Source organism: Topomyia yanbarensis, chromosome 2 (assembly GCF_030247195.1).
Source record: "Topomyia yanbarensis strain Yona2022 chromosome 2, ASM3024719v1, whole genome shotgun sequence".
Lineage (NCBI taxonomy): Eukaryota > Metazoa > Arthropoda > Insecta > Diptera > Culicidae > Topomyia > Topomyia yanbarensis.
In genome coordinates this window covers 343164924-343191798 of record NC_080671.1, presented here as the reverse complement: position 1 = coordinate 343191798, position 26875 = coordinate 343164924, and the positions used below count along the sequence as shown (strand labels likewise).

Genomic DNA, 26875 nt, shown 5'->3' with positions numbered 1-26875 from the left:
CGTCTATAGTGACACCATTTGAATCCCACGATTTGCGAAGAAACAAATGAAAGTGGAGGTCAGAGATTCGCTCAACACAGTAAGGGTAAGTCCTCGGCACGGAGAAACACCTTGACTTGAGGACTCCTGTTTTAAGTCGCCTCTTACGACATGGGAGCAGGAACCCAGTGGATCAATTCTTGGTTGAGAAACTTTAGCCCACTGGATGGCATACGGCCTCTAGGCTGGTTTTGTCTGGAGAAGGATAATAGATTGTTATCAGCCTCCTAGTGAACCCCAGCTATACTTTAAACTTCTTCACCAGATCCAATGACCGACAAATCTGCACCCATTGAATACATCTGATAAAATTTGATAGATCGAGACATTTAATTTAGTACACCGACGGTCTTGTGCAAGAAACTATGAAACAATTTTGAACAATTCTTGTCGTGAGAATTTTGATACATTTCGATTTGGTTTAATTTCTTTAAGTGCGATTTAAATGCGACACCGATTTAGGATGACATTCAAAACAAATTTCTATTGTAATTTTGATAAAGACTATACTGAAAGTTCATATTAAATGAAATTATAAAAAACAAACAATAACTGTGAGAGCCCCACCCCATTGTGAGTTATCTAACTTAAAGGTAATTTAAATGTTGATGAAAAGTGCGTCGTTTTACTACCGATCTGATGTTTGGGGCAGGTAGTCCTATAAATAAATTCACTTCACGCATATGAACAATCATTTCCTTTTTGAGACAGTCGATGTATATATAATAATGTTGGCTCAAACGAAAACAGTGTACCAATCCACGATGAAATTCATCGTTTGTTTTGAAGATGCCTTGCGTCGTTGCACAGAGAACTAGACTATGACATATGAGTGGCTAAAACCTCGAATCAAAAAGTTATGACTTATTTTCTTTATACTTTTACAGACATTAATAAATACCACATATCGTGACCCCATTGAGGGAATGTCAAAATTTGTCAACCAAACTTTAGAAACAGTGCAAAAATGTGATAATTAAGAATTTTCCAAGCCCCTCTATACGGGACATAAGTACCGTAAAAAAACGCATAAGTTGGAGAATCCGAATAAGAAAACGCGCAATTTTCGAAATCCGTATAAGAAGCCTTCAACGTTTTGTAATAAATGAGATTATCAAATATATTTAACATCAGATCAGAACATAGTATTTATGGTACTATTATCACAGAGAACAGACTTATAAGCTAGAACACACTTTCCCGAAAAAGCTGTGTAAACATTTAAATGAAAATACGGTCAAAATCACCATCACATACAGGTTTGCATGCGTGAGTCACCATTGTATCCAAGTTTGCACACAAGTCCCGTATAGCGTTTGCTGGCCGATCGAAGCGCCGGCCAGTGGCAAGTTGCTACTTGCTGTTGTCATTTCAAAGCGACAGTTTTATTTCATACACAAGTTGCAAACTTTACTTGTATGTCAGTTCTCAGTGATAAAACTGTCGCTTTGAAATGACAACAGCAAGTAGCAACTTGCCACTGGTCGGCGCTTCGATCGGCCAGCAAACGCTATACGGGACTTGTGTGCAAACTTGGATACAATGGTGACTCACGCATGCAAACCTGTATGTGATGGTGATTTTGACCGTATTTTCATTTAAATGTTTACACAGCTTTTTCGGGAAAGTGTGTTCTAGCTTATAAGTCTGTTCTCTGTGGTTTTATTTCATACACAAGTTGCAAACTTTACTTGTATGTCAGTTCTCAGTGCCATTATGGTAAAACCAAAATAGATAATTTTGACCAAGATTCGAGCGAAGTTTCTCACGTGTACATCGGGTCGTATCCGCGGAGCAAAACAAGTGGATTAATTTAATTCTGCTTGTCGCGGAAATGATACTATTTTTGGCAACAAATTACGTGTGTAGTGTGCTTTGAACCGTATTATTCCTTCAACGGTTATTTTTGGGGATGTAATTTCAATGATTGACGTAACATGTAGAATGTCATAAAATTATTGTAATTATGCAATGTACAATGTAATACTGTAATGTAATTGCACATACAATACTTCTATACAGCATAAAAATTCTTCTTATGCTAATATTGAATAACTTGTTTAATACGATGCATGCATTTTCCTTACGGCTGACATTTCTTCTCAATTCATTTTGTTCCGCGTCCTTCCAACATGAACTTATAACGTAACCGATCAAACAAGCATTGCCTTCCACCCGACACAGCAAACAACTAAATTAATTTAAATTAGTAGTTATTAGTTGTTGCTTCGAGCGGTTTCCACAGACAGAACGCTGTAAATTTCAATGTAGATCACCATCTTGAGAGGCTATTTACGAGGGAGACGTTTAGGTGCAGGTTCCGTCTTATGGTTCCAGTTGGTCACCTATCACTAGGTATGATGATATGTATGTACAACACCGATACTGTGTGTGTGTGATGAAGTAGCAATTATTGTTAGTTAGGTACATTTCATCGGTCATTGGTAATCATCGAAATGGAGTGGAGTCCTATATTTTACAATACATGCCTATATACTGAGTAAACTATGGGCTTCAAATAAATAACCATACAAAATCGCATTGCGTCAGGGTGTGCAGTATGGGAAAGTAACAAAGCGTGTTATACGTTTTGGAAGATAGAGCTGATGGTAGGTACTACAATTCACTAACGTGTTTTATGACCTCACATTGATACTAAGCATTGCCTGATATTATATTGACCGCAAAGGCCACTTGTATGAAATGATCCACATATAGAGTCTCAGTCGCCATTCAGAACAAGATTGAACAAACAACAATTATGAAAATTCAAGATAATTGATAGATTCATTGTTAGGATTTCAAACATTCTCTTTTAATTTTTATTTATTTTAATACAAACTATAGTCGTCAAATTGTGCGCCCTAGAGAGAACTCAGTCCAAAACTACTGCCCAGTAAAAAAAGGCAGACGAACATTGTCAGGCGAATTGAATATTTTGACGTATTACTCTACTCGCATGTGCTAATTGTCCCTAGGAACAAATACAATTTTCGAATGCGATTTAAAGGCAATTTCAAAACTGTAATGTATTTGGTTATTTTTCACATTTTTTTAACATGACGGTTTATGTTTAGCGTAAGCTTAAAATTATTTTTTTTTACGATTTTTAGGATATTATGTGATGTTTGATCATGGCAGTATCATTATTATGTAGTCTTACAGTTAACATTTATGAATTGTATACGATTCTTTTCATCTTTGCAATGTATAAATTGTAAATTGTGGATAAAGCTTTACTTCTCGACCTAGGGAAGTTGAAACACCTTTTTTCAACTCTCATCGGTGATGAACTTCTAGTCTTATGGCAATGTTACAATGACTTTAACGCTCCTGAACTACAAATAATAATGAAGATTTAAATTAAAAACAGTGATCAACATTCTCAGTTTATTAGTTTTAGGTCATTTAGTTTTCTGTTATCTTGCTATTATTACTGTTGGGTTCAGTGCAGAAATCCTTGCATTTGTAATTGTAATTTGTAAATAATAATAATAAGGCATTACATTTTAAGGAATTATCTTAGTGCGAACGAATAAAACTGACACAATTGTAACATTTGGTACTTTAGAAAACGTTTTGAAAATATTTGAAAGAATTGGTTACTTGTCACAAATCACATTCATTACTGTTTCAACTTATCTCGGAAGGAGAGGAGTTGAAACAAAAAGAACACTGTTACAAAAATCAATATATTGCTTTGTGAAAGTAAGAAAATTCAGAATAAGTAATCATCGAATAACAAGATCACTGATCTTAAGTCTCCAGGGGTAACACCAATGTAAAGCACGAAAATAGAATATAGAAATGTAATGCAAACAAAACAATATAATCAAATAGAAAATAACATATAATAAAGCACGAAAAAATAGGCATATTTCAGGAATTTTTCTTGGGGCAATAAAGAGATGAATCGAAATCAGGTTAAATGCGATTTATAACATAAATAATCAATCACAAAAAATAATTTTTACCCATGCGCGTTTTTTGGAAAGGGGTCCACGGTCGGAAAACTATATCTCGTAATTTTTGACCTAGAGCCAAAAACTTAAGTTTTTCTGATTCCTTATGACAATAGCAAGCGATGTACGTAGGATCTTTTCGATATTTTGATTTTTCGCGAAATGGCGTCCTTTCGAATGAAAAAGCATCAAAAATGTAATTCAAATCTAATCTAGGCTAGTCTCGTCTATACATACACAGCTAATACACGTAGGGATCCTGGAAAATTGTAGACGTGCGCCTACAATTTTTCTTGTCAATATTAATATTTGTGGCACATATTGTATGTGACACAACCATTAAAGCGGCCAGGTCAACTATGCAGCGTACAATGTAGAAGATGATTCAAAATTAAACAGTAATCAAAATTTTCATTTTATGAAGAATATAATCAACGGATCATTTTGAACCTTGAATAAGGAAGAAACGTGGACAACCGTACCGACTGTTTCAGTTCAACGGGGGTTTAATAAATCGTTGGGAGTGACTTGGCTAAAAGGGTTAAAGTTACTCATTTTGTCTTTTCCTGGGATGGGATAGGACAAAGCAGGCCCGTGCGCAGACAATTCTCAAGGGGGGAGTTTTGATTTTTTAACGTTTATTTTAAAAGAAACGTACAGAAACCCTCAAACTTTGAAGTTTATTTTAAAAGAAACGCACAGAAACCCTCAAACTTTGAAGATTTTTCAGAGGCCTGGACCTAGTCTTGTGAACCAAACGACTCTGCTCAACAAATTGGGTAAATGTTTGTTATCGAGAAGAAGTCATCAAAAGACACCGCTGCATAGTGGTCGGAAACCCCAACAACGCGAACTTAATTCAATAGAGGCCAAACCATCGAATATATTTACAGGGTATCTTTGGACGAATTGTTCGTAAAAATATTCCCCACAACCTGATAAAAATTAAAATTAGGCATGGCTTACTACGATCAAATTAAAAAAATGAACTTTTTATACTGACGTGGTAGAAAGTTGGTGTCTTCGACAAAGTTTTAGAAATGCTCGTAATAAAGAATTTTGTTGAACTAGTTGAACTTGTTGGATTTAATGTTATCGATTTGTAAAGCGTTTTCTATGGCAAAACCCTCAAATTTAGTTTTTTTAATATAAATTTTTCCACTGTAACTTTTCGTGCAAACCGTGCTCTAGACAAATATGGAGGCATTAAAACCACATATTATTGTTGAAGACTGTAAGTAAAAATACCCAAGTAAAAACATTACAAAATGAGCTTAAAACCTTCTTTCCTTTATTATGCGTAGTCCGGACATTGAAAATAGTCCCTGCTCGTCCATTTTGGTTTGCACCTTTCCCTCTTATACGCAGTTGAACTTGGTGTAAAAAAATTAAAATTCTTCAATAACTCTAAAACGAAAGAGTATCTTTACAATTTTTTATATGCAGTGTTCAACAATATTTTTACATGCAGTCTTCAACAATATTATGTGGTGTTAATACCTCAACATTTGTCTGGATCATCGTGTGCACGAAAAGTCACAGCGAAAAAAGCTATATTAAATAGCTAAATTTAAGGGGTTTGCCTTAGAAAACGCTTTAAAAATCAAGAACATTAAGTCCTACAAGCTCAAGTTGTTCAACAAAAATCTTCATTATGAGCATTCCTAAAACTTTGTCGAAGACACCAACTTTCTACCTCGTCAGCAAAAAAAGTTAATTTTTCTATTTCAATCATAGTAAGCCATGCCTTAATTTAATTTTTATCAGGTTGTGGGAAATATTATTACGAACAATTCCAATATATGAATATATTCAATAATTTGGCCTCTAGTGACGTTTTTGGCATTCCCGACCACTGTGCGTTGAATGCTGGCTCGTGGTGGATTCGGATTGGTTTGTAGTAGTTGTTAAGCCAACCGACTAAACTTACACCTCTTGTATCTCGTAATCCTCATCCATCCGGGGCAACCGTTAAGTACTGCTTTAGTAAGGATTGTGTTCTTGCTTATTTTGTTTTATGTGAATCGTCATGTTTTTATCCATAGCTACTTTTCCTTACTTGCTGTCAAACCTTCATGATATATCTCACCTGCTCAGGTCTGCTGCAAATATCGCACCCTGTTGAGACATGAACCGGTCCGGGGGTGTCGACCATAAGGATTTACATCTGTTTACAACCACCTTCGCCGGGTTTCTTATCCTTCTTGGTGCTAGTCGTTCCTATTTATCTGCTAGCTGGTGCTGAGAACTTCTTGGCGGCAGTATTTCACCCTATACCGATGCCAATTTTCGTGATCCATTTCGCTACTACTCTAACGGAATAATCATCGGCGGTAAAATTTTTCTAGACAACGATATCCCGATTTTCTCCAATTTCGTGTTTTTCCTCCTTAACTGCCGTTGCTAGTCCTCTGACCGACATCTGCTGTCTACTCACTACTTTTGATAATTTTTTTTTTTTTTTTGATTCGTTTATTTGACACGGCTCATAGCGGTAGCTTAACGGAGCCGTGGATCTTTTATACGTTTACAATACATGTAAAAATAAAAAATACAAACAAGACTTAATTAATTGGATCTCGTGCGCGCAACTTTTTATTGCGAGCGGAGACCTTCTTTCGCAAGGTCTGTTGGCAAACAGCGTCAGGGGGGTCATTTAATTCTCTCTTGTTTTTCACGTCCCGGTCGAAGCTGGCTTGGTGTCCGGGATCAGATGTTCTCCCTTGCTTCTTGTACTTATTGTTGATCAGTGTAAATCCGTCGTCATTGTTACTGCATTCGTTGCCGATGTTGCTTACAGTTGCTTTTGGGGTGCTGGATGATTCTTTTGCGGTTGTCATTATACTCTGAACAGCTGCCACAAATTTGGCCACCGTTTGTGGTTCAGGCATTGGTATTGAAAACTCTGTTTTAGGTTGGTTTGCCGTAGATGAGTTGGCAATAGGTTGAGATGCAATTTCCTCTGCATCTTCCGCGCAAGGTTGTCCATGATGAGCTGTCTGATTACAATACTTGCACGTAGGAGTTTGCCCCTCATGGGTGCATAGTGTAGTTTGCATAATTGTAGTTCCGTGAGTATTGAGTTTTATTGCCAAGTAGGAGGGTATAGGCCTTTCAACCCGCATCCTCACTACAAAAACGCCGTTAGGTGTACCCGGGAAGAAGTTTCTCCAAGTATCAGGTGTAACGGATTCTACTTCTCCGTATTGCGACATGCATTTTGCAATTGGCTCAGGAGGAGTACGAGGTGATAGGTCATATAACCTTACATCTATATAATCATTCTCAATGTATACGGGAATCTTAATTCCAACGTTGTCACTTTCAACCACGTGTTTTAAATTGTTCTTCAAAACGAAACGCTCGGCTTGTGCTAATGTGTTGAATGATATTAACACCACATTGCGAAGATGATGGTACTGAAGGTACAAGACTTCCGCAAGCCTAAGTTGCATTTTTACCTTCAGAAGGTATTCCACTTCACTAAAACTCGGTCGTTTCAAACAAAATTTAAAGTCAACGACCGCAGCATTGGGTCGGAGTAGAGCTTTTTCGTCAACTTTACTCATGATGACAAGAATAATCCGATATTTCCTTTGTTCTCGAGACAATGCACACTAGATCGAGAGGCCTGTTGTTCACTTGGCTCGATTGTACGTCTGACTGCGGCAGAAGTAGAAAGTAGACTGCACTTTTGATAATATCGAAGCTTGTCGATGCGTTAACCGATCCTTCAGAGAAGCCGTCCAATTTGACATTTCCAGCCAACCTCGCAAAGTTTCGTCGTTGGTTTCTTCATTGACTTATTTCTAAAGTGACCGAACTAAAATGACATTTTATGTGTCCAAACGGTTTGCAGTATATTGATTTTCCTGGACAAGAAGATAATAAGTTTTTAAAAGTAATTCAAAACGGATCATGGGGGGGGGGGGGGGGGTTGATCCCCCAACCCCCTCCCACCCCTCGTGCGCGCGGGCCTGGGACAGAGGTATTTAGGGCTGTCCTGGTGAAAACCCCAATTCATAGCGCCTTTATTCGCTTTCTGAAATAAAGAAGAAAAAAGAAAAAGAAAAGTTAAAAGAAAACGAAACCCTCAGTCTGCTTCCTCATCTCGTACAGATCAGAAGCCAAATAGCACACCGCTTGCGAACAGCACACAAACAAAAAATACTATCCGCGCCGCGAGGTTCTAACGTGTACGTGTAACATATAGACACAGGAAAGTTCCGTTGCACCTAACTTCGAGTGAAATGAGTGAGCAACAAAATAAATTTCGCCCATTACGGAAGAACACAATCGCGATTGATTTTTCGCAAACCCGTCTTAGACCTTCAGTGCGCGAGGTGGAACAGTTGGTCAAGGTGAAAATGGAACTTGATCTTACAGCGGTTTCACACGTCCAGCTTCACCACACCAGGAATGTAGTACTAATAACGTTCAACTCCTTAGCCGAGGCAGAAAGCTTCGTAGCAAAGAACAACATGCAACATGACGTCGAATATGAAAACGACAAAACCAAGATCCCCGTGTATATGGCTCTCGATCTAACTGAAATAAAACTCCATGATCTGGCACCTCGTACTGGCACGGAATATATTAAAAGATTCATGTCGAAGTATGGAGAAGTGGAATCAGTCTCTAACGACACATGGAGAAACTTTTTCCCTGTCATTCCCAACGGTGTTCGGGTTGTGCGAATGCGACTGAACCAACCTATACCGTCTTATTTAACTTTCGAGGCCAGATCATCGTAAGGTGTTAACTACATACAAAGAACCCTTTGCACATACCCTGGACAGACACCCACGTGCCAGTTTTGTAACAAAACGGCACACTACGGAAAGCCATGTGCCAAATCAACTAAAGAAAATTCATCTACTGATACACCACAGACAGCCGGTCAAAAAATGCATGCCGGACAAACAATATTCCACGGTATCCCAAAGCCAATAGTTAACGTACGCAAGGAAGAAATAAACAAGAAGGAAGACAGCTATACCAGAGTCACACGAAATCACAAAGAGCGCCAAGAATCTAACAGCGACGAACAAAGCTCCAACGATGAAGACATGGACGTAAACACGAGCGAGGGAGAGGGCAGACGGACTGAGCAACAAGCGACAGTAGGTAAACCTGACCATTGCTCACCACCAAGAATGAAGATAAACACGAGAAGCGGAAAGCAGTGCGCCCAGAAAGGCAGCAATAATATTTGATTTTTTTACTATTATTTTATGAATTGTAATCTTTGAATTGTATACGAAATCAAAAAGGCGAATGACCCTTGGGGTTAAAACCTTAATAAACAAACAACAAACAAACAACAACAAAACGAAACCCGAGACCTCGGGATCCGTCGAGGATAGACAATGTATGGCACCACGTATTAAGGCCAACTTTGACACAAATTAGACCATGCTTTCAGCAAGATTTATATTACACATCTTTATATGTATATAGCGTACATGAAAATTTTAGCCAAACATTGATGGCCTTTCGTGTATTTTATATTAGCCACAACAACCGCCCAATATAATATATACCACATGGCATGACTGTGTCCGGAGAAAGGCAACTGTTATCAACATACTAGAGCAAAAACTGCAATGAAATAAATATTCAAAATTACTTCGAAACCAATCTCAAAGAAAGAAGGATAGAAAATTTAATCAGAGCGAGCCTACCGGTAACAATGGTGGGGTCTAAATTTTTCGGTTTTTTGCTGTATTTCTCTCCACTTTCCTGGAACCATTCCGTTCCTGTAGCGGAGCATCTGCCGTATTTTACTCCTCTTTATTTATTTCCATTTTTCAGGTGTCACTTCAATATTCATAAAATTTAAATTTTCACTGCTGACGCCATCGAAAATCTTTTACACCCGACCTGTTTCCAGAACACGATTTTTCACTCAAATGCAGCAACTATTCCACCGTCCAGGAGATCAAGCACTAGCGCGCTTAGGGACCATTCATAAATTACGTAACGCAAAAATTGTCCAAAATTGACTCCCCTCTCCCCCCATGTAACAAATTATCACAAATTTCTCCATCCCCCCTCCCCTATTACATAACAAATTCCCAGAATTTTTTTTTTCTTCGGTGAAAATATGTTACGTAACGATCTAGCTAACTCCCACTCCCCCCTATGTCACAACATGTCACAACTTGTTGTACCCCCTCCCCCCCTAAAAGCGTTACGTAATTTATGAATGGTCCCTTAGTATCTTCTTCTCCCTTATAGCGATGCTCCAAATACAACGTTTCAAAAATTGGCTGGGTGGCTGAACACCGGTAGTAATTTAAACTGTTGTGATTGCAATCCTCTAGAATTTTTACCACTTATTAAAATAGTCTTCCGAATGCGTGAGCACAAAGCTAGACTGCAAAAGCATTTCCGAATGAACCCAAAACGACCATTTGGGATGGTTTTGCTATTTTGTAAATATAATCCTGCAGAGCAATGAAAATGTGTCCTCTAGGGCGACAATTGAATAGAAAATGCACAAAATTGAAAATTTAAAAAATATTAAGCAATAAAAAAATAAAATCCTTCTAGCGAAAAAGGCGATTAAAGCTTAAAGTTAAAGTTATTCTCGGGGTATACATAAGAAGCGTGATATACATAAAGAGACACATGCTTTGTGCTGGTGTCTACTGTCGTGAAATGAGATTGGAACAGTCTAACTCGCTAGGTAGATACTGTACTGTGTCCCAAGCAGAAATCTTCGCGATTACGTGCGAGGTTCAATCGAACCTTAAACAGGGGTTGTCGGGCAAAGTTATAAACTTATGCACATATAGTCAGGCTGCAATCAAGGCCCTTAACTCAGTTAAACCCCGGTCCATTGACAATACTATTAATCTTGTTTGGGTGCTCTGACATTCCAGTATTACTGAAAATTAGTGGGGACAGAGCAGGCGCTGAGGCTGACTTTGTTGGTCCTGAGCCAACTTTGTCGATTTTAACAAGTTGAATAAAGGAAAAGATACTGTCGTAGGCTTCAAACGTGCGTTACAACTATTGGCGGTTATGTTTTTGAGCTCTACGATTTTCGGCAAAAATATTCACCGCATCGGCACAGACAGCATTATCATCATTTGCTTGAAATCATTTTGTCAACGATTTTTTCCTGCAAAACGACAACAAAATCCGGAGGGCAAAAAAGAGCGTCTTTGCACGTCCCATCTCAGGTCAACTCTTATTTGACCGTTTTCACGACGCCACCCGCGTTGCGGTTTAGTACGGTCAAGGTGGTGTCAGAGGTTCGCCTGATGTGTTCTTGGTGTTTCACCATCCGCGTTGGAATGTTGGTTTGTGATGGACTATATAGTCCCTTTTTCGCTTCATATAGTACTAGCCGTGTGTTATCCGGCGAGCTGAAATCTCTCAAAGTATTTTAGCAAAGAATAGACCCCTTTGGATACCTGATACCACGTCGCAAGAAGCGACTAACAATGGGAGGAGGTTTAAGTGTCGCTTCATGCCGAGTACAGAGATTGACTAAAAGGAATTACAAATTTTATCCACGGTCGGAGTATTATGGGCTTTGCTCTTTCTGTGATTAGCAAAGCTCTATCGAAACTGATATTTATTTCTTATCAGTCCGTGGCATGGAAGTAATGAGCGCATCCCAGGTTTTCTGAATGCTATATTTATTTCCGGTATTAACGTACAATATATACAGTTCCGCTTACTGCACGATGGTAAGGATGGTAGCGATTTACATAACTAAGTTCTTGAAATGAGGAATTCCACGAAGATCCGTCCGAAAATCTTTAAAATCGTGACCGACCATCTTAGATTCAATGAAACTTTACACGTTTCACCGTCATGCAAGACTAAATATTTTCCACAGGTAATAAGATTATTTTGACTCAAGAGCAACTTTTCAAAAGGGCGTAAACGTTTCTACGTGTATGAATTTCAATTTTTTTTTGTTCGATTACTGTATTTTATACAGCAAAAATATCTGAGAACGAGTTACAGGGAATGAATACTTCTTTCTGAAAAAAAATATGCACTAAAAAATGTTGTGTCATTTTTCAAAAAAACTAAAATTTATGATAAAAATTTAAATTGCGAAAAAAACCCATTTTTTTATATTTTGTTACCAAAAATCTAAAGACAAAAGAAACATTTTGAATGTGATTGCATGATGGAGAAAAAATCGGTAAAAAAGTTTTCCTAACAATAACTTCGTACATGTTTTTAAATTTTATACTAATAGACATACAGAATTGTAATTCTATTACAGAATATAATTCTAAGCACCATTTAAAATCAAAATGCATTTAAAAAAAATCTTCCAAAATGCGATAGTTTTCGAGATATTTGAAATTTTGCTCCTTCAAAAACAATTAATTCGTGTAATTATGCTTTTTTAAAAAGTTATTCGCGTTACCCCATCAAAAAATGTCAAAAATTTAATGTTTACCGTTTTAAAGACGTAAAAGCAACTTTTTAGTGTATTTGGATCCTGGAGAAGCTTACAATAAAAAAGTTTTCCTATTAACAACTTTTGACATTTTTTTATAATTCTTACTATTTGCAGTCAAAAATACAATTTTCTGTTTGATTATGATTCTAAACGCCATTTTAAATCGAAATTCTCTTAACAAAAATTTTCTTAAATGTAGTAGTTCTCGAGATATTTTAACTTTTGTTTTAACAACACAATTATTTTGTTTTATTACGATCTTTTCATAAGTTAGTCGCGTTTCTCTATCAACAATAATAGGTTTTTCAAAAGGCCCGTAAACTTTCCTGCAACTTTCTCTTTGACATCAAGGCGATATTGTGAAACATTTTAAAGTTACATGAAAACAACCAACATATGATTCAGCTATATAGTTTAATCAACAGACCCTATGGTTGAAATATATTTTGGTTGCTTTCATGTAACTTTAAAATGGTTTACAATATCGCCTTGATGTCAAAGAGAAAGTTGCATGAAAGTTTACGGGCCTTTTGAGAAACCTATTATTGTTGATGGAGAAACGCGACTAACTTATGAAAAGGTCGCAATAAAACAAAATAATTGTGTTGTTAAAACAAAAGTTAAAATATCTCGAGAACTACTACATTTTAGAAAATTTTTGTTAAGAGCATTTCGATTTAAAATGGCGTTTAGAATCATATTCAAAAAGAAAACTGTATTTTTGACTGCAAATAGTAAGAATTATAAAAAAATGTCAAAAGTTGTTGTTAGGAAAACTTTTTTATTGAAAGCTTCTCCATGATCCAAATACACTAAAAAGGTTGCTTTTACGTCTTTAAAACGATAAACATTAAATTTTTGACATTTTTTGATGGGGTAACGTGAATAACTTTTAAAAAGAGCATAGTTACAAGAATTAATTGTTTTTGAAGTAGTAAAATTTCGAATATCTCGAAAACTATCGCATTTTGGAAGATTTTTGTTAAATGCATTTTGATTTTAAATGGTGCTTAAAATTATATTCTGTAATAAAATTACAATTTTGTATGTCAATTAGTATGAAATTTAAAAACATGTACGAAGTTATTGTTAGAAAAACTTTTTTACCGATTTTTTCTCCATCATGCAATCACAATCGAAACGTTTCTTTTCTCTTTAGGTTTTTGGTAACAAAATATAAAAAATTTAAAAAAATGGGTTTTTTCGCAATTTAAATTTTTATCATAAATTTTTGTTTTTTTGAAAAATGACACATTTTTTTCAGTGTATATTTTTTTCAGACAGAAGTATTCATTTCCTGTAACTTGTTCTCAGATAGTTTTGCTGTATAAAATACAGTAATCGAACAAAAAATGTTGAAATTCATACACGTAGAAACGTTTACGCCCTTTTGAAAAATTACTCTTGTATCAAAATATTCCAATTGCCAGAGAATATCATGGAGATTCATACAGCGAACACACCTGCAAAGTTTCGTTCGAATCGACGATGGTCATATTTTGCTGTCGGCCGGTTTCTCATGGAATCCCTCAATATGTATTTTCGAAGAGGCAGTAATTCGACGAACATTGTTTTTGTGTAAGCTAAACCTAGGTAGACGTGTGCACGTGTAAAGAACATTTGAATGACTACTGCTAGGATCATATTGACAATTTCCGTCCGGGACAAAAATATGGTTTGTGAGAATAGCGCCTTACCTTATACACACAATAAATCATCCAAAAATACACTTGAGCCGAATTGTTTCAAATTGCAGGCCTAGTTTACCGATGGTCAAAAAGTCAATAATTTTCCTAAATTTTTAAAAAAATCGGTATGATTTTGATTCTTACATCCCGTGAACTAGCAACAAATTTCTGAATTTATTTTGAATATTGTTGAGTCCTAGTAAGTATGCATAAATGAGAAAGGCACAATTGCACTACCGACTGGGGGAATTAAGCAGAGTCCAGAGTCTTCGTTACCGATTTACCGTATGTTTTTGTTCACAATATCAAAAACTTCGATTACGTCTTTTTTCAACAATCCTAGCGAAGAACCGTCGAAACTCGAATTCACAATAATATCACCCAATAAATCCAGTTAGTCCAGTAGACGATGCCAATCAATCGATCGGCAAACCAAACCATGAGTGTGGCTGGTAAGTGCGATGGGGGGGGGGGGGCGAGATCTTCTGTACGTGCCGAGGCAAGACGATGAGCGAACTTGTGTACTGTAGTGTTAAGGATGGTAAACAAATTAAGTGAAAGGAAAATTGTCTATTCTCAGCGGGCAGTATCGCACCCAGCGTGAGGAAGAATTGCACGGCAATACAGTTTTGCGCAGATCCACGAGAATAGCGGGCCATCGGTTAAGTCGCGGGGTGGTGGAAAAGTTTTGCCGGCAAACAGCTCACACCTGTCGTAAACTGTTGCTGGACGAGTTGTCGGAAGTGTCAAGCTTGAAAGTGGATCTAATTACCTGCCGTCAGCTGAAGTTGATACGGCCCTGAGAAAGAAGGGAGAGTGATAAAGTGACTGTGTCACCAGGAAGGACGACCGGAACTACAGACATCAGCAGCAGCAGCCGCGATGAGCGCTCAGGAAAAACGGGCCTCATTCTCCCGCCGGGCGGAGAGCTTGATCGAGCGGGTGAGAATTCTGAAAACGATTTATGAGGTATCACGTGACCAACGGTGAGATTTTATAGAAAATGAGAGTGTTTTCCTTGATTTTCGCTTTCCCGAGTAAGTGCACATTCACCTTCCCGGTTTGAAGCCAATCGTAAAATAAACAGAATGTGTCATAAATTGATTCCAATTGCTACACGCACGCAATAAATTCTGCTGCAGATGGTTGCTCTGTCCAATCGGACCAAACGGTTAGTTAGTGGGTTCATCATATTTCGCACAACTTGAAATCTGAAAGGCAACAGGTTTCTATCGAACAGCTATTGCTTTTGCCATATAACCTACAGGAAATAAATCTTCCAACTTGCCGAAGCATTCAACGTCTGCAGCATCTTTTTAAAAGTTAAACTATTGGCTGAACGGTTTATGGCACATTAGGTGGAACTGGCTATTCAAGTGCAAAAAAGTAGTAAATTTCTTTTCCCGAATAGTAAATTACTTGGGCCGTATAGATATGTATGAATGTTGGTCCAGATTAATAGTAGCTTATTTTTCTTACATTCTCGTTTCATCGTAGATATTGAAATCCCTTGGTTGACGTGTGTACCTTATAAGCTGAATTATTAATTTATGACTAACAATTTTTTGACTATATTTATGTCCTTTGCCTAATAATATTGTTATCTTCAATAATGGTGTTACATGTACTTGTTTAATTTTACGTCTTTGAGTACTGCATCTCAAGGGTGACAGACTGCCTTTCATTTTGCCGAATGCAGTTTGTTAGACCGCTATTTAGTAGAATGGGTTTACTGTCCAAAATGTTCGGAAGAATACGATTGGGTAGAATACAATTGACCTAAATATTGTTTTGACAAATGCCTATGAAGCTAGTGTAAGCTGAAATTAGTGTAACAGAGGAATTCCACGAAGATCCATCCGAAAATCTTTAAAGTTGTTATCGACCATCTTCGATTCCGATGAAACTATATACGTTTCACCAACATTTTCCACTGTTAATGAGATCATTTAGACTCAAGAGCAATGTTGATTACGCCAAATGAAATTCTCAAATTTTCTAGGGGCTTCAAATGTTCCCTTAAATAGTAAAATGTACTTACCCATATACTTCAAAATAGGGAAAAGTAAATGAATTATTGTCATGTATTTGTAAAATGACGCGCACATTGATTAGACTAAAAACGCGGTGTCAACTTTGCCAACAATTTAGAAGAGGTATTCTGAATTCCGTAGCATCGCGAGTCCTTTGTCGGTGCAATCAACAATACTCAGCAAACAGCACCCTTTCCGACCGTCTTGCTAAAGAAGGTAGGTACGTGCTGACCCTGGCTTGTTCAACCGGTAAATATAGAACTCATCAATTAACACAAATTCCGCGCTCACTATCCCATTGTGATATTCCAGAACGCCATCAACCCATGCAACGGTCATCAATTTCAATTATTACTGTTTGTTTGCCGTACTTTTTGTGATCTCGCTGGGTTGGCATTTCGGTAGAGCCGGCCGGTATCGGCGAGGGCGAAAGCATGCATCACTTGCTGGTTGTACTATGCGTACATATTTGCAGATGGCGAACCGCGAAAATTTTTCTAGTGTTTTTCTTCGCAGCAAGGTTCTAATTAAGAGCAATTCCGGAGCTCGGTTTCCGTCGATTGGGAGCGTTAATTTCAATATTTGCGATAGCAAGTTGTTTGAGCAGGTATTGCACGGAAGGAGCATATGTTTACTCGCGGTAGCAAACCTACAAGGTTCACAAGGGATTGGCTCTGGGCAGATGTGTTTGGAATTTCATCAAGATAAGAGTTCTAGCTATCAGGAAGGCATCAAGTTGGATCAAGCTGCAATGTTGCGATTGATTGACTGCTGGCGCATTTTGTTTCGCGAACGGTTCTTGTAATATTAAGTAAAATCAATCAAATCATATAATATAACTTAAAAGTTTAAAACTGGATGAATTTTAAAATCCTCATAGATTTCAAGGTCGACGATTATCATATTTTTGAATGTTGGAATTTTATGTCTCGCACGATGCCCATAAAAGGTTAATTTACATTTAGGAACATTCAAAATTTGTGTCGTTCACAATTCTCCAACTTGTTAAGTATTGTTTCAGAATTTTATTTCATTTTGGAGATTTTATTTTAGATGTTGCAAATAGCGTGTCAAATCATGTAACATTCAATTATAAAACATAAAAATACGCTACTATGTTATTTACGTCAAATGTTATATTTATTTTTCAAATGAGCATATACTCTTATTGATGTTCGTGTTGGATTCGAAATTCATTGGATGCTGCTGACTTCTGCCTTAAATGTTCAGGCTCATCTGTTGATCATGAATGCATTCTGGACCACTGTGCACTGTCTTTCTGGATGCATAGTACTCAGTTTGAATGGTCCTAATGATGACTTTGGTTTTCATAACAGTTTTTGCAACCGACCGAGACGGTTGTGCCTCCAGGTGGAAGGATTTGATCTCGAGAGAGTGACGAAGTGCGAGACGCTGTATGCGTTATTGTGGGAGAGAGAGAGAGAGAGAGACCAGTTTGTTAAGTGTGAGTCGACAGTTGATACGTCGGAGGCGTGGTCAACGGCATCCTCGACAAGTGGTGTTTTGACAGCAAACCGCGGGTAGACGAATTTGCCTACCGCGGTGGCAGAGATCGACAGTGATCGTGCCTGTACACACAGAAAAAAATATAGTGTATTGGTGTCGTCGGGCAATTCTAATCGACGAGAGGGAAGCGTCACAGGTAGACCCATTTGCTCTATTTGTCTACCGCAGAAGTGGTACGACGAATAAGGAAAACAAGTGGCACTGAAAAGTGCCGCATCGACAGTGGGATTTTCGCAGCAAGCCACAGGTAGCCACATTTGTCTACCGAGGTGGTGGAAACGGAGAGAGCGCGCTTGTGGTGGTGATACCGACGAGCAGCTTAATCGGAGAGAGTTTTGAAGTGTTGCAGGTAGGACTATTTCTCTACTGAAGAAGCAACGCGACGAAGAAGAACAGCAGGTGTCACATTGTCAAACAACGGGCACCGAGTTTACAACGTAACACATGAGGTGTGTTCTACAGGTATAACAGGTATATTTTTCATTCCTTTTTGTGATAGTTTTTCTTGCTAGGTAAAATGGATGAAGAGATGGGAGAACGAGTAACAGACCCTCCCCCTAAGCCTTATGCTGAAAATGTAAATCCGACTAGAATTAAAATTTACCCAGAGTCGTCAACGGGACCATGGATTGTATTTATTAGGCGTAAAGTAAAGGCGCTAAATATTATTCAAATTTCTAAAGATTTGACTTCGCGATTCTCGGATGTAAAAGAGATCGTCAAAGTCAATAAAGATAAAATACGCATTGTCGTTGGTAGTTTCAAACAAGCCAATGCAATTGCTTCTTGCGAGCTTTTTACGCGTGAGTATAGAGCGTATATTCCTTCAAAGGAAATTGAAATTGATGGGGTCATCACAGAATCGAGTTTGACTGTTGATGACTTAGTTAAGCATGGGGTTGGTCGTTTCAAAGACACCATACTTAAAGACGTAAAAATACTTGAATGCAAGCAATTGCATTCAGTATCACACGAAGGAGATAAAAAAGTTTATCGACTGTCTGACTCATTTCGAGTGACTTTCGCTGGGTCTGCGCTGCCCAACTATGTCATTATCGATAAGATTCGTCTCCCTGTTCGCCTTTTTATCCCTCGTGTAATGAATTGCCTTAATTGCAAACAGCTTGGCCACACAGCCACTTACTGTTCCAATAAGGCACGGTGTGGCAAATGTGGGGGTTCTCATCAAGAGGATACATGTAATGAAAATTCAGAAAAATGTTTAATGTGCGGAGAAAACTCACATGAGGTCCCTGCATGCCCCATTTATAAATTGCGTGAGGATAAAATTAAACGATCCTTGAAGGAGAGGTCTAAGCGCTCCTATGCAGAAATGTTGAAAAATGCTACCCCTAAACCCATCTTCTTAGAAAACACTTACACATCTCTATTTTCGGAACAGTCTGACTCTGACGGAGCGTGCGAAGGTACATCATTTGTTTTACCCGGAAATTCCAGAAAAAGAAAACAGTCTTCTTTTCCCAAGCTGCCAAGCAAGGGCCTTAAAATTTCTCCACCAATAGATAAACTGCGCCCAAAACCGAAAAATTCCGATTCAAAACCGAAATCAATTCCGCCCGGTTTTGGGAACGTACAATCCAAACAGAACACCATTACTGGAAATAATAAAATTTCGACTTCCTCTGAGCCTCAGCCGGGGGTAGGATTATTGAAATTTTCTGAAATTGTTGATTGGATTTTTAAAGCATTCAATATTTCTGAACCACTAAAGAGTATACTTTCAGCTTTCCTCCCAACAATTAGAACATTTTTAGAGCAGCTGATTGCTCAATGGCCCATCCTTGCAGCGATTGTATCTTTCAATGGGTAATTCACCTCCTCCAATGAAAGATTCCATCACTGTTTTTCAGTGGAATTGCAGAAGTATCATACCTAAAATTGATTCCTTAAAAATTTTACTGCATAATTTAAAATGCGATGCTTTTGCTCTATGTGAAACATGGCTTACCTCAAACATTAATTTCAACTTAAATGATTTCAACATTATTCGCCTAGACCGAGACACCCCGTATGGAGGAGTGCTTCTAGGAATTAAAAAGTGCTATTCTTTCTATAGAATTAACATCCCCTTGTTTGCGGGCATTGAGGCTGTAGCTGTCCAAACGAACATTAAAGGCAAAGACATGTCTATCGCTTCTATATATATACCTCCCAAAGTTCAAATTGGACAACGTCAAATTTTTGAGGTAGTGGAATCCATGGCTGCTCCGCGTCTGATACTGGGAGACTTCAACTCGCACGGAGTATTGTGGGGTTCCCTCTACAATGATAATCGATCCTCTTTGATTTACAATGTTTGTGACGAATTTAATATGACAGTTTTAAATACTGGCGAAACAACACGCATCCCCAGACCTCCTGCACGTCCAAGTGCATTAGATCTATCTCTGTGCTCGACATCACTTCGGTTAGACTGCACGTGGAAGGTTGTACCTGATCCTCACGGTAGCGATCATTTGCCAATCGTTGTTTCAATTAACAGTGAATTAGGCCTTACGAATTCAATCAATGTTCCTTATGACTTAACACGAAATATTGATTGGAAAACATACGAAACATTAATTTCCACTTCTCTTGCTTCGACAGAAGAGCTACCCCCTACCGAAGAATATGAATTCCTAGCGGGTTTAATTATTGAAGCAGCAGAACAAGCCCAAACGAAATGCAATCCTGGAATGACAATAAATAGACGGCCCCCTAATCCTTGGTGGGACAAAGAGTGCTCTGATGCATATGAAGCTAAACAAGTTGCCTACAAAGAAATTATGAAACAGAAAGGGGGTATACGTGAGAACTTTGAAAATTATTTCATTTTGCAAAACAAATTTAACAGTATACGTCGTGCCAAAAAATCTAGTTATTGGAGACACTTCGTTAATGGCTTGTCAAGAGAAACATCAATGAGTACTCTTTGGAACACAGCCAGAAGAATGAGGAATCGAAACGTGACTAATGAAAGCGAAGATTTTTCGAATCGTTGGATATTTAATTTTGCCAAGAAAATTTGTCCCGATTCTGCTCCTGCGCAGAAAATCACTCGCGATGCTCCCACAAGTAACGATTTCATAGATTCGCCTTTGACAATGATGGAATTCTCAATTGCACTCCTCTCATGCAACAATAATGCTCCGGGACTAGACAGAATTAAATTCAACTTGGTGAAGAATCTGCCTGACCTAGCAAAAAGACGCTTGTTGAATTTATTCAATAAGCTTCTTGAGCAGAACATTGTCCCGCACGACTGGAGACAAGTGAGAGTTATCGCTATTCCAAAACCGGGAAAACCAGCCTCCGATCATAACTCGTATCGACCGATTGCAATGTTATCCTGCATCAGGAAATTGTTGGAAAAAATTATCCTACGACGTCTCGACAATTGGGTTGAGGCGAACGGCTTGCTATCAGATACCCAGTTTGGTTTTCGGAGGGGAAAGGGAACGAATGATTGTCTGGCGCTACTTTCGTCAGAAATCCAACTAGCTTATGCAAAAAAAGAACAAATGGCGTCTGTGTTCTTAGACATAAAAGGAGCATTCGACTCTGTTTCCATTGATGTTCTCTCAGAGAAACTACATCAATGTGGTCTTTCACCAATATTAAATAATTATTTATACAACTTATTGTCAGAAAAGCACATGCATTTTTCATATGGCGATTTGGCAACATTCAGAATAAGTTACATGGGCCTCCCACAAGGTTCTTGTTTAAGCCCCCTTCTCTACAATTTTTACGTGAATGATATTGATAATTGTATTGTCAGCCCATGCACTCTAAGACAACTTGCAGATGATGGCGTGGTTTCTGTTACAGGACCAAAAGCCTTAAATTTACAACAACCACTGCAAGATAGTTTGGATAATTTATCAAGTTGGGCTTTGAAGTTAGGCATCGATTTCTCTACGGAGAAAACAGAGTTGGTTGTTTTTTCAAGGAAGCGTGATCCAGCTCAGCTTCAGCTTCAGTTGGTTGGTAGAACGATAGCCCAAGTCCTGACTTTTAAATACCTTGGAATTTGGTTCGATTCTAAAGGCACATGGGGAGGCCACATTAGGTATCTAATAACGAAATGCCAACAAAGGATAAATTTTCTGCGAACAATAACTGGATCATGGTGGGGTTCTCATCCAAGTGACATCAAACAACAATACTTTCAGTAATGGAATATGGGTGCATCTGTTTCCGTTCAGCTGCGAACACTCACATTATTAAACTGGAACGGATACAGTATCGCTGTTTACGAATTGCCTTAGGTTGCATGCAGTCGACCCATACGATGAGTCTTGAAGTACTAGCGGGAGTTCTTCCTTTAAAAGACCGATTCTGGGATCTTTCTTCTCGTTTACTTATTCGATGTGAGGTTATGAACCCACTGGTAATTGAAAATTTTGAAAGACTTGTCGAGCTTCAACCCCAAACCAGATTCATGACAGTGTATTTCAATCACATGTCACAAGAAATAACGCCTGCTAGGTATGTTCCCACATACGTCAATATACTAGATATTCCTGAATCCACTTTATTCTTCGACACGTCCATGCAAGCAGAGATTCGTGGAATTCCGGATCATCTACGCTCGCGGGAGATCCCTAAAATATTCACAAGTAAATATCAACACATAGACTGCCTTAAAATGTTTTACACTGATGGGTCACGAATCAGTGAGGCCACTGGCTTCGGTATTTTCAACAATAATTTTTCAATTTCTCTCAAACTTGCAGAACCCGCCTCTGTTTATATAGCGGAACTAGCAGCAGTTCACTATAGTTTGCAAATAATTAATACTTTACCCCCGAACCATTACTTTATCCTCACTGATAGTCTCAGCACAATTGCAGCTCTACGCTCAAAGAGGATTGATAATCACGATCCATTCTTTTTGGGGAAGATACGAGAATCTCTGAGTAACCTGACAAGAAAATGTTATAAATTTACCCTAGTGTGGCTCCCCGCCCATTGCTCTATTGCGGGCAATGAGAAAGCTGATAATTTAGCCAAGATTGGTGCACTAGATGGTGAAATATATGAAAGACCCATCGCTTACAATGAATTTTATAGCGCTTCTCGACAGAGGACACTTGCTAGTTGGCAAACATCTTGGGACAATGGAGATATGGGACGATGGCTACACTCAATTACCCCTAAAGTATCAACGAAGGCATGGTTCAAAGGATTGGATGTAAGTCGGGACTTCATCCGTGTGATGTCTAGGCTCATGTCCAATCATTATACTTTAGATGCGCATCTCCGTCGTATTGGGCTCGCTGAGGGTAATCATTGTGCTTGTGGAGAAGGTTACCATGACATTGAGCATGTTGTTTGGTCCTGCACTGAATATCGTGAAGCCAGATCACAATTAGTAGATTCTTTACAAGTCCGAGGAAGACCAATCCATGTTCCTGTTAGAGACATCCTGGCGTATCGCGATCCTCTATACATGGAACTTATCTATCATTTTCTAAAAACAGCGTCTGTCAAAATTTAATTAAATTCATCTCCTCATACTCTCATCCAAGGCTAATCATTCACCAATTAAAGGAACCTAGAATATTTAGTTTTTAAATTTAGACAATAACAGAAAAAAAAGTAAATAAATACACCCGAAAATACTAGATCAGTATGAAATACAACAATGTAAGGAAAAAAGCAAACAATAAAGTGATTTCAGTGTTAGTTTTAGACAAAGTACTAGTATAGTTAAAATTAGTCTTAAGGATTTTTGTAACGTGCTATGTAAAAAAAGAAACTGGCGTAAAAAGCTATTGCAAATGCCGTGTCAAATAAACGTATGAAAAAAAAAAAATGACTTTGGTTTTGTAGTCAGTCTTCATGAATCTTTCATATATCTAAGAAACAAAAATTTCCTATCAACTAGCCGAAAAGCTACTAGTCAAATGAAAGATACGTAATAGTATATGTTGATTTTGGCTACAGATTTTAATGAACATTACAGGTATAATCGAAAAGAATTTTTTGTATTTTTTCTCTATTTAGTTGTATAAAGCGATCAATTTTCGGACGACTCAACTTCAAGTAACAGTTTGCTTGACTGGTATCCCGATCAGAAAACCATATCAATAATATATCAAAATTATTATTGATTTGATATGCATATCAAATGATCATATAATTTTGATATATGTCGCTTGGAAAAAATTATGATTAATTTAAAATTATATCATGTTAGGTTGGTGGTGAGAGAAGGGGAGGGGGGATGAGAGGTAGGTGGTGGAGGAGTAGATGGAGGGTTCAACACCGAACTTCATATTATATCTTCGATTTGAGACTAAGTTAGTGAAAATTGAGACTAAGTTAGGCCATCACCGAAGTGGCTTTAGATCTGAAATATGCCCGGAACCCGGGACTGCCGGAATTATCGATAGTGGACAATAAATTCCAAAAATCTTTGTTTCGCCATCAGTGATCTAGGTCTGCGAATCGAAGTAATTTTGATGTTCATTTCAATAGATTTTAAACCTATGAGGTATTACGATTGTACCGGCTCATATGAGAAATTACTGTGTGACCGTAATAACCAATCTGTAACTCCGGAACCAAAAATCAGAACTGAATGAAATTCAATAGCTGTCATTGAGAGTATTATATCTTTCATTTGAAATCAAGTTTGTACAAATCGGTTAAGATTTTGCTGGAAAATAAATGTGACATTAGCTCAGGAACTTTGCGAGTTCCTCGGGGGCATCAAGATCCGTCACAGGTGACCAATGGGGTAAAAACTACTTTGATTGGTCATCAGTGATCTAGACCCGCAAATCCAAGTAATGTTGAACGCATTTGAATATGCATTACATCATTCGGTAATCATTGGGTTACCAGTTTATATGGGAATTTGCTGTGTGACCGCACTCTTCAATCCGTAACTCCAGAACCGAAAGTCCGATCAACTAAAAATTCAATAGCTTCTTATAGGAGCGTTATACCGTTCATTTGAAACTAAGTTGTGCAAATCGGTTCAGCCATCTCTGAGAAAATGGAGTAACATTATTTAACACACACATACATACATTTCATGATCTCGATGAACTGAATCGAATGGGATATGACATTCTGCCCTCCGGGAAATCGATTTTTGGAGTGATTGCAAAGCCTTTCGATATATGAGAAAGGCAAATAGAAGAAAAAAAATTGGAAATGTGACACAATTCTGATATTTCCAGACATATTTACTGCTATTAATTAGATATAAAATATCTTAAATATCCGTCTGTGTGCTACAATTATTTTATCAAACCAAGATACAACCAAAATAATTTATACTAAAATTGACTGAGATATAATAAGATATAACCGAAGCATTTTCTTGGTATAAAAACTTGATATTTTAAAAGCTATTATTTAGGCATATTTTATATCAAACAGAGATATATATTGCAATGATATAATATCTTATTTCGATATCATTTTGATGTGAATTTCTGATCGGATTCTGTTATCAATCCGGATTACGTGACCCATATCAACTGGGAATCGGATTTTAACTAGGTTCACGGTATTCCCAAGCCAATAGTCATCATACCTAGGGTAGAAATAAACAAGAAGACGGCTATACCAGAGTTAATCAAAAACACAAAAACCACCAAACAACTAACAGCGAAAATCAAAGCTCTAGCGACGATGACATGGACGCAAACAAGAGCGATGGAGAGGGCAGACGGAATGATCAGCAAGCGGCAGAGGGAATAGCTGACCGTTGCTCAACACCAAGAAAGAAACTTAATACAAAAATCGGAAAGCAAATAACCCAGCATAGTATTTGATTTATTGTCAATATTTCTGTTCGTGTAGCGCTTATGTGAGACTAAGTTAACCTTATTCTATGTTCAGGTTAATCCCCAAAACCTCCCTGGCTACGCCACTAATAACGAATTCAAGTATACTTTCTTAGTATTTGTCAGTCATAAATATAATTTTGTTATACAATATTACTACTAAATGTCATTTCGAAGTAAAATGCTTTTAAGAAATATTTTACAAAATCTTTCAACAAATCTTTCAACAAAAATATTGAGGAGTACGCCGCCCTTTTAGTAAGTTAATCACAAATTCCAAACATAAAAACCATAACACGTTTGAAATATAATTGCCAATAAAAAAGTTTTAAAAGTAATTGCATTATGAAGAAAATAACGAAAGATTTTATAACGAAAACTTGAAACATATTTCAAAAATTCATTCAATTTGTAACATCTTTAAATAATTTAGTTAGAGAATGCATTTCAAAATGTTTTGTCTTTCTCATATAAAGAATCACTCCAAAAATCGAATTCTAAGCCGCGGCCCAGAGGTAGGGATGCATGGAGCACAGCACGAGAGTCTAACACGAGCTGAGCGGCCGCTTTGAACGAACCTAAAGCAATAAGCACTGACACCGCTTGTGATAGGTAACCTTCGTTCTCGAGCTGTAGGAAGATTTAGCACAACGAGTTAGCACGCTAGCTCTAGCAGCACGAACTAGTTCGGTAAGCTGGTACGAGCTAGTTCGGTGAGCTAGCACGAGTAAGCTCAATGAACTAGAACGGTAAGCTTGTCTGATGAGCTAGAACGATGCAGTAGTGTAGGCTATGGAACGAAAGTATAAGACAAAGCAAGAAATATGCGTAGGTAAATGTGCGACAGATTACTGAAAAAACGACGCAGGCATTAATACTCACACTAACGCGTTGAATTTTTTTTCTACTTTGCTATAGCCGAGCTATAGCTCCGTGCAGCATGCTAGCTATCACCGTGCTAGCGAGAGCTCTCGCTCATCGGTGCTCGTGCTACTTGCTAACTCTAGCTCATCGGAAACCAGCACAAGCACTACTTCAATGAACTTAGCTCTGACACATTCAGAGTCAGTGCACAGGAATAGGACACGGTGCAGCACCGCTCTTGCGCATGCCTGCCCGGAGGGCCATGTGTCATATACCATTCGATTTAATTCGTCGAGATCGCAAAATGTCTCTGTGTATGTATGTGTGTGTGTGTGTCAAATAATGTCACTCAATTTTCTCTGAGATGGTTGAACCGATTTGCATAAACAAATGAACGGTATAAAGCTCCCATAAGACGCTATTAAATGTTTAGTAGATCGGACTTCCGGTTCCGGAGTTACGGGTTAAAGAGAGCGGTCGCAAAGCAAATTCCCACCTAAACTGGTAACCCTATGAT

The 26875-nt window shown here is 37.9% G+C and overlaps 1 protein-coding gene across 4 annotated transcripts in view; it reads left to right on the top strand.

Moving 5' to 3' along the window:
* LOC131684110 (uncharacterized protein ZK1073.1) overlaps positions 1-26875 on the top strand; it is a 185701-nt gene that overhangs the window by 32455 nt on the left and 126371 nt on the right. For 2 of the 4 annotated variants that reach the window (XM_058966675.1, XM_058966677.1), the window contains exon 2: positions 14707-15068. The exons of 1 other annotated variant lie outside the window; for it this stretch is intronic. In XM_058966675.1, coding sequence (XP_058822658.1) covers positions 15009-15068 — 60 coding nt within the window. In that variant the 5' untranslated portion in view covers positions 14707-15008. Of the gene's footprint in view, positions 1-14513; positions 14579-14706; positions 15069-26875 lie in introns of those variants that run through there. One more of the 4 variants, XM_058966676.1, reaches the window with a different exon arrangement.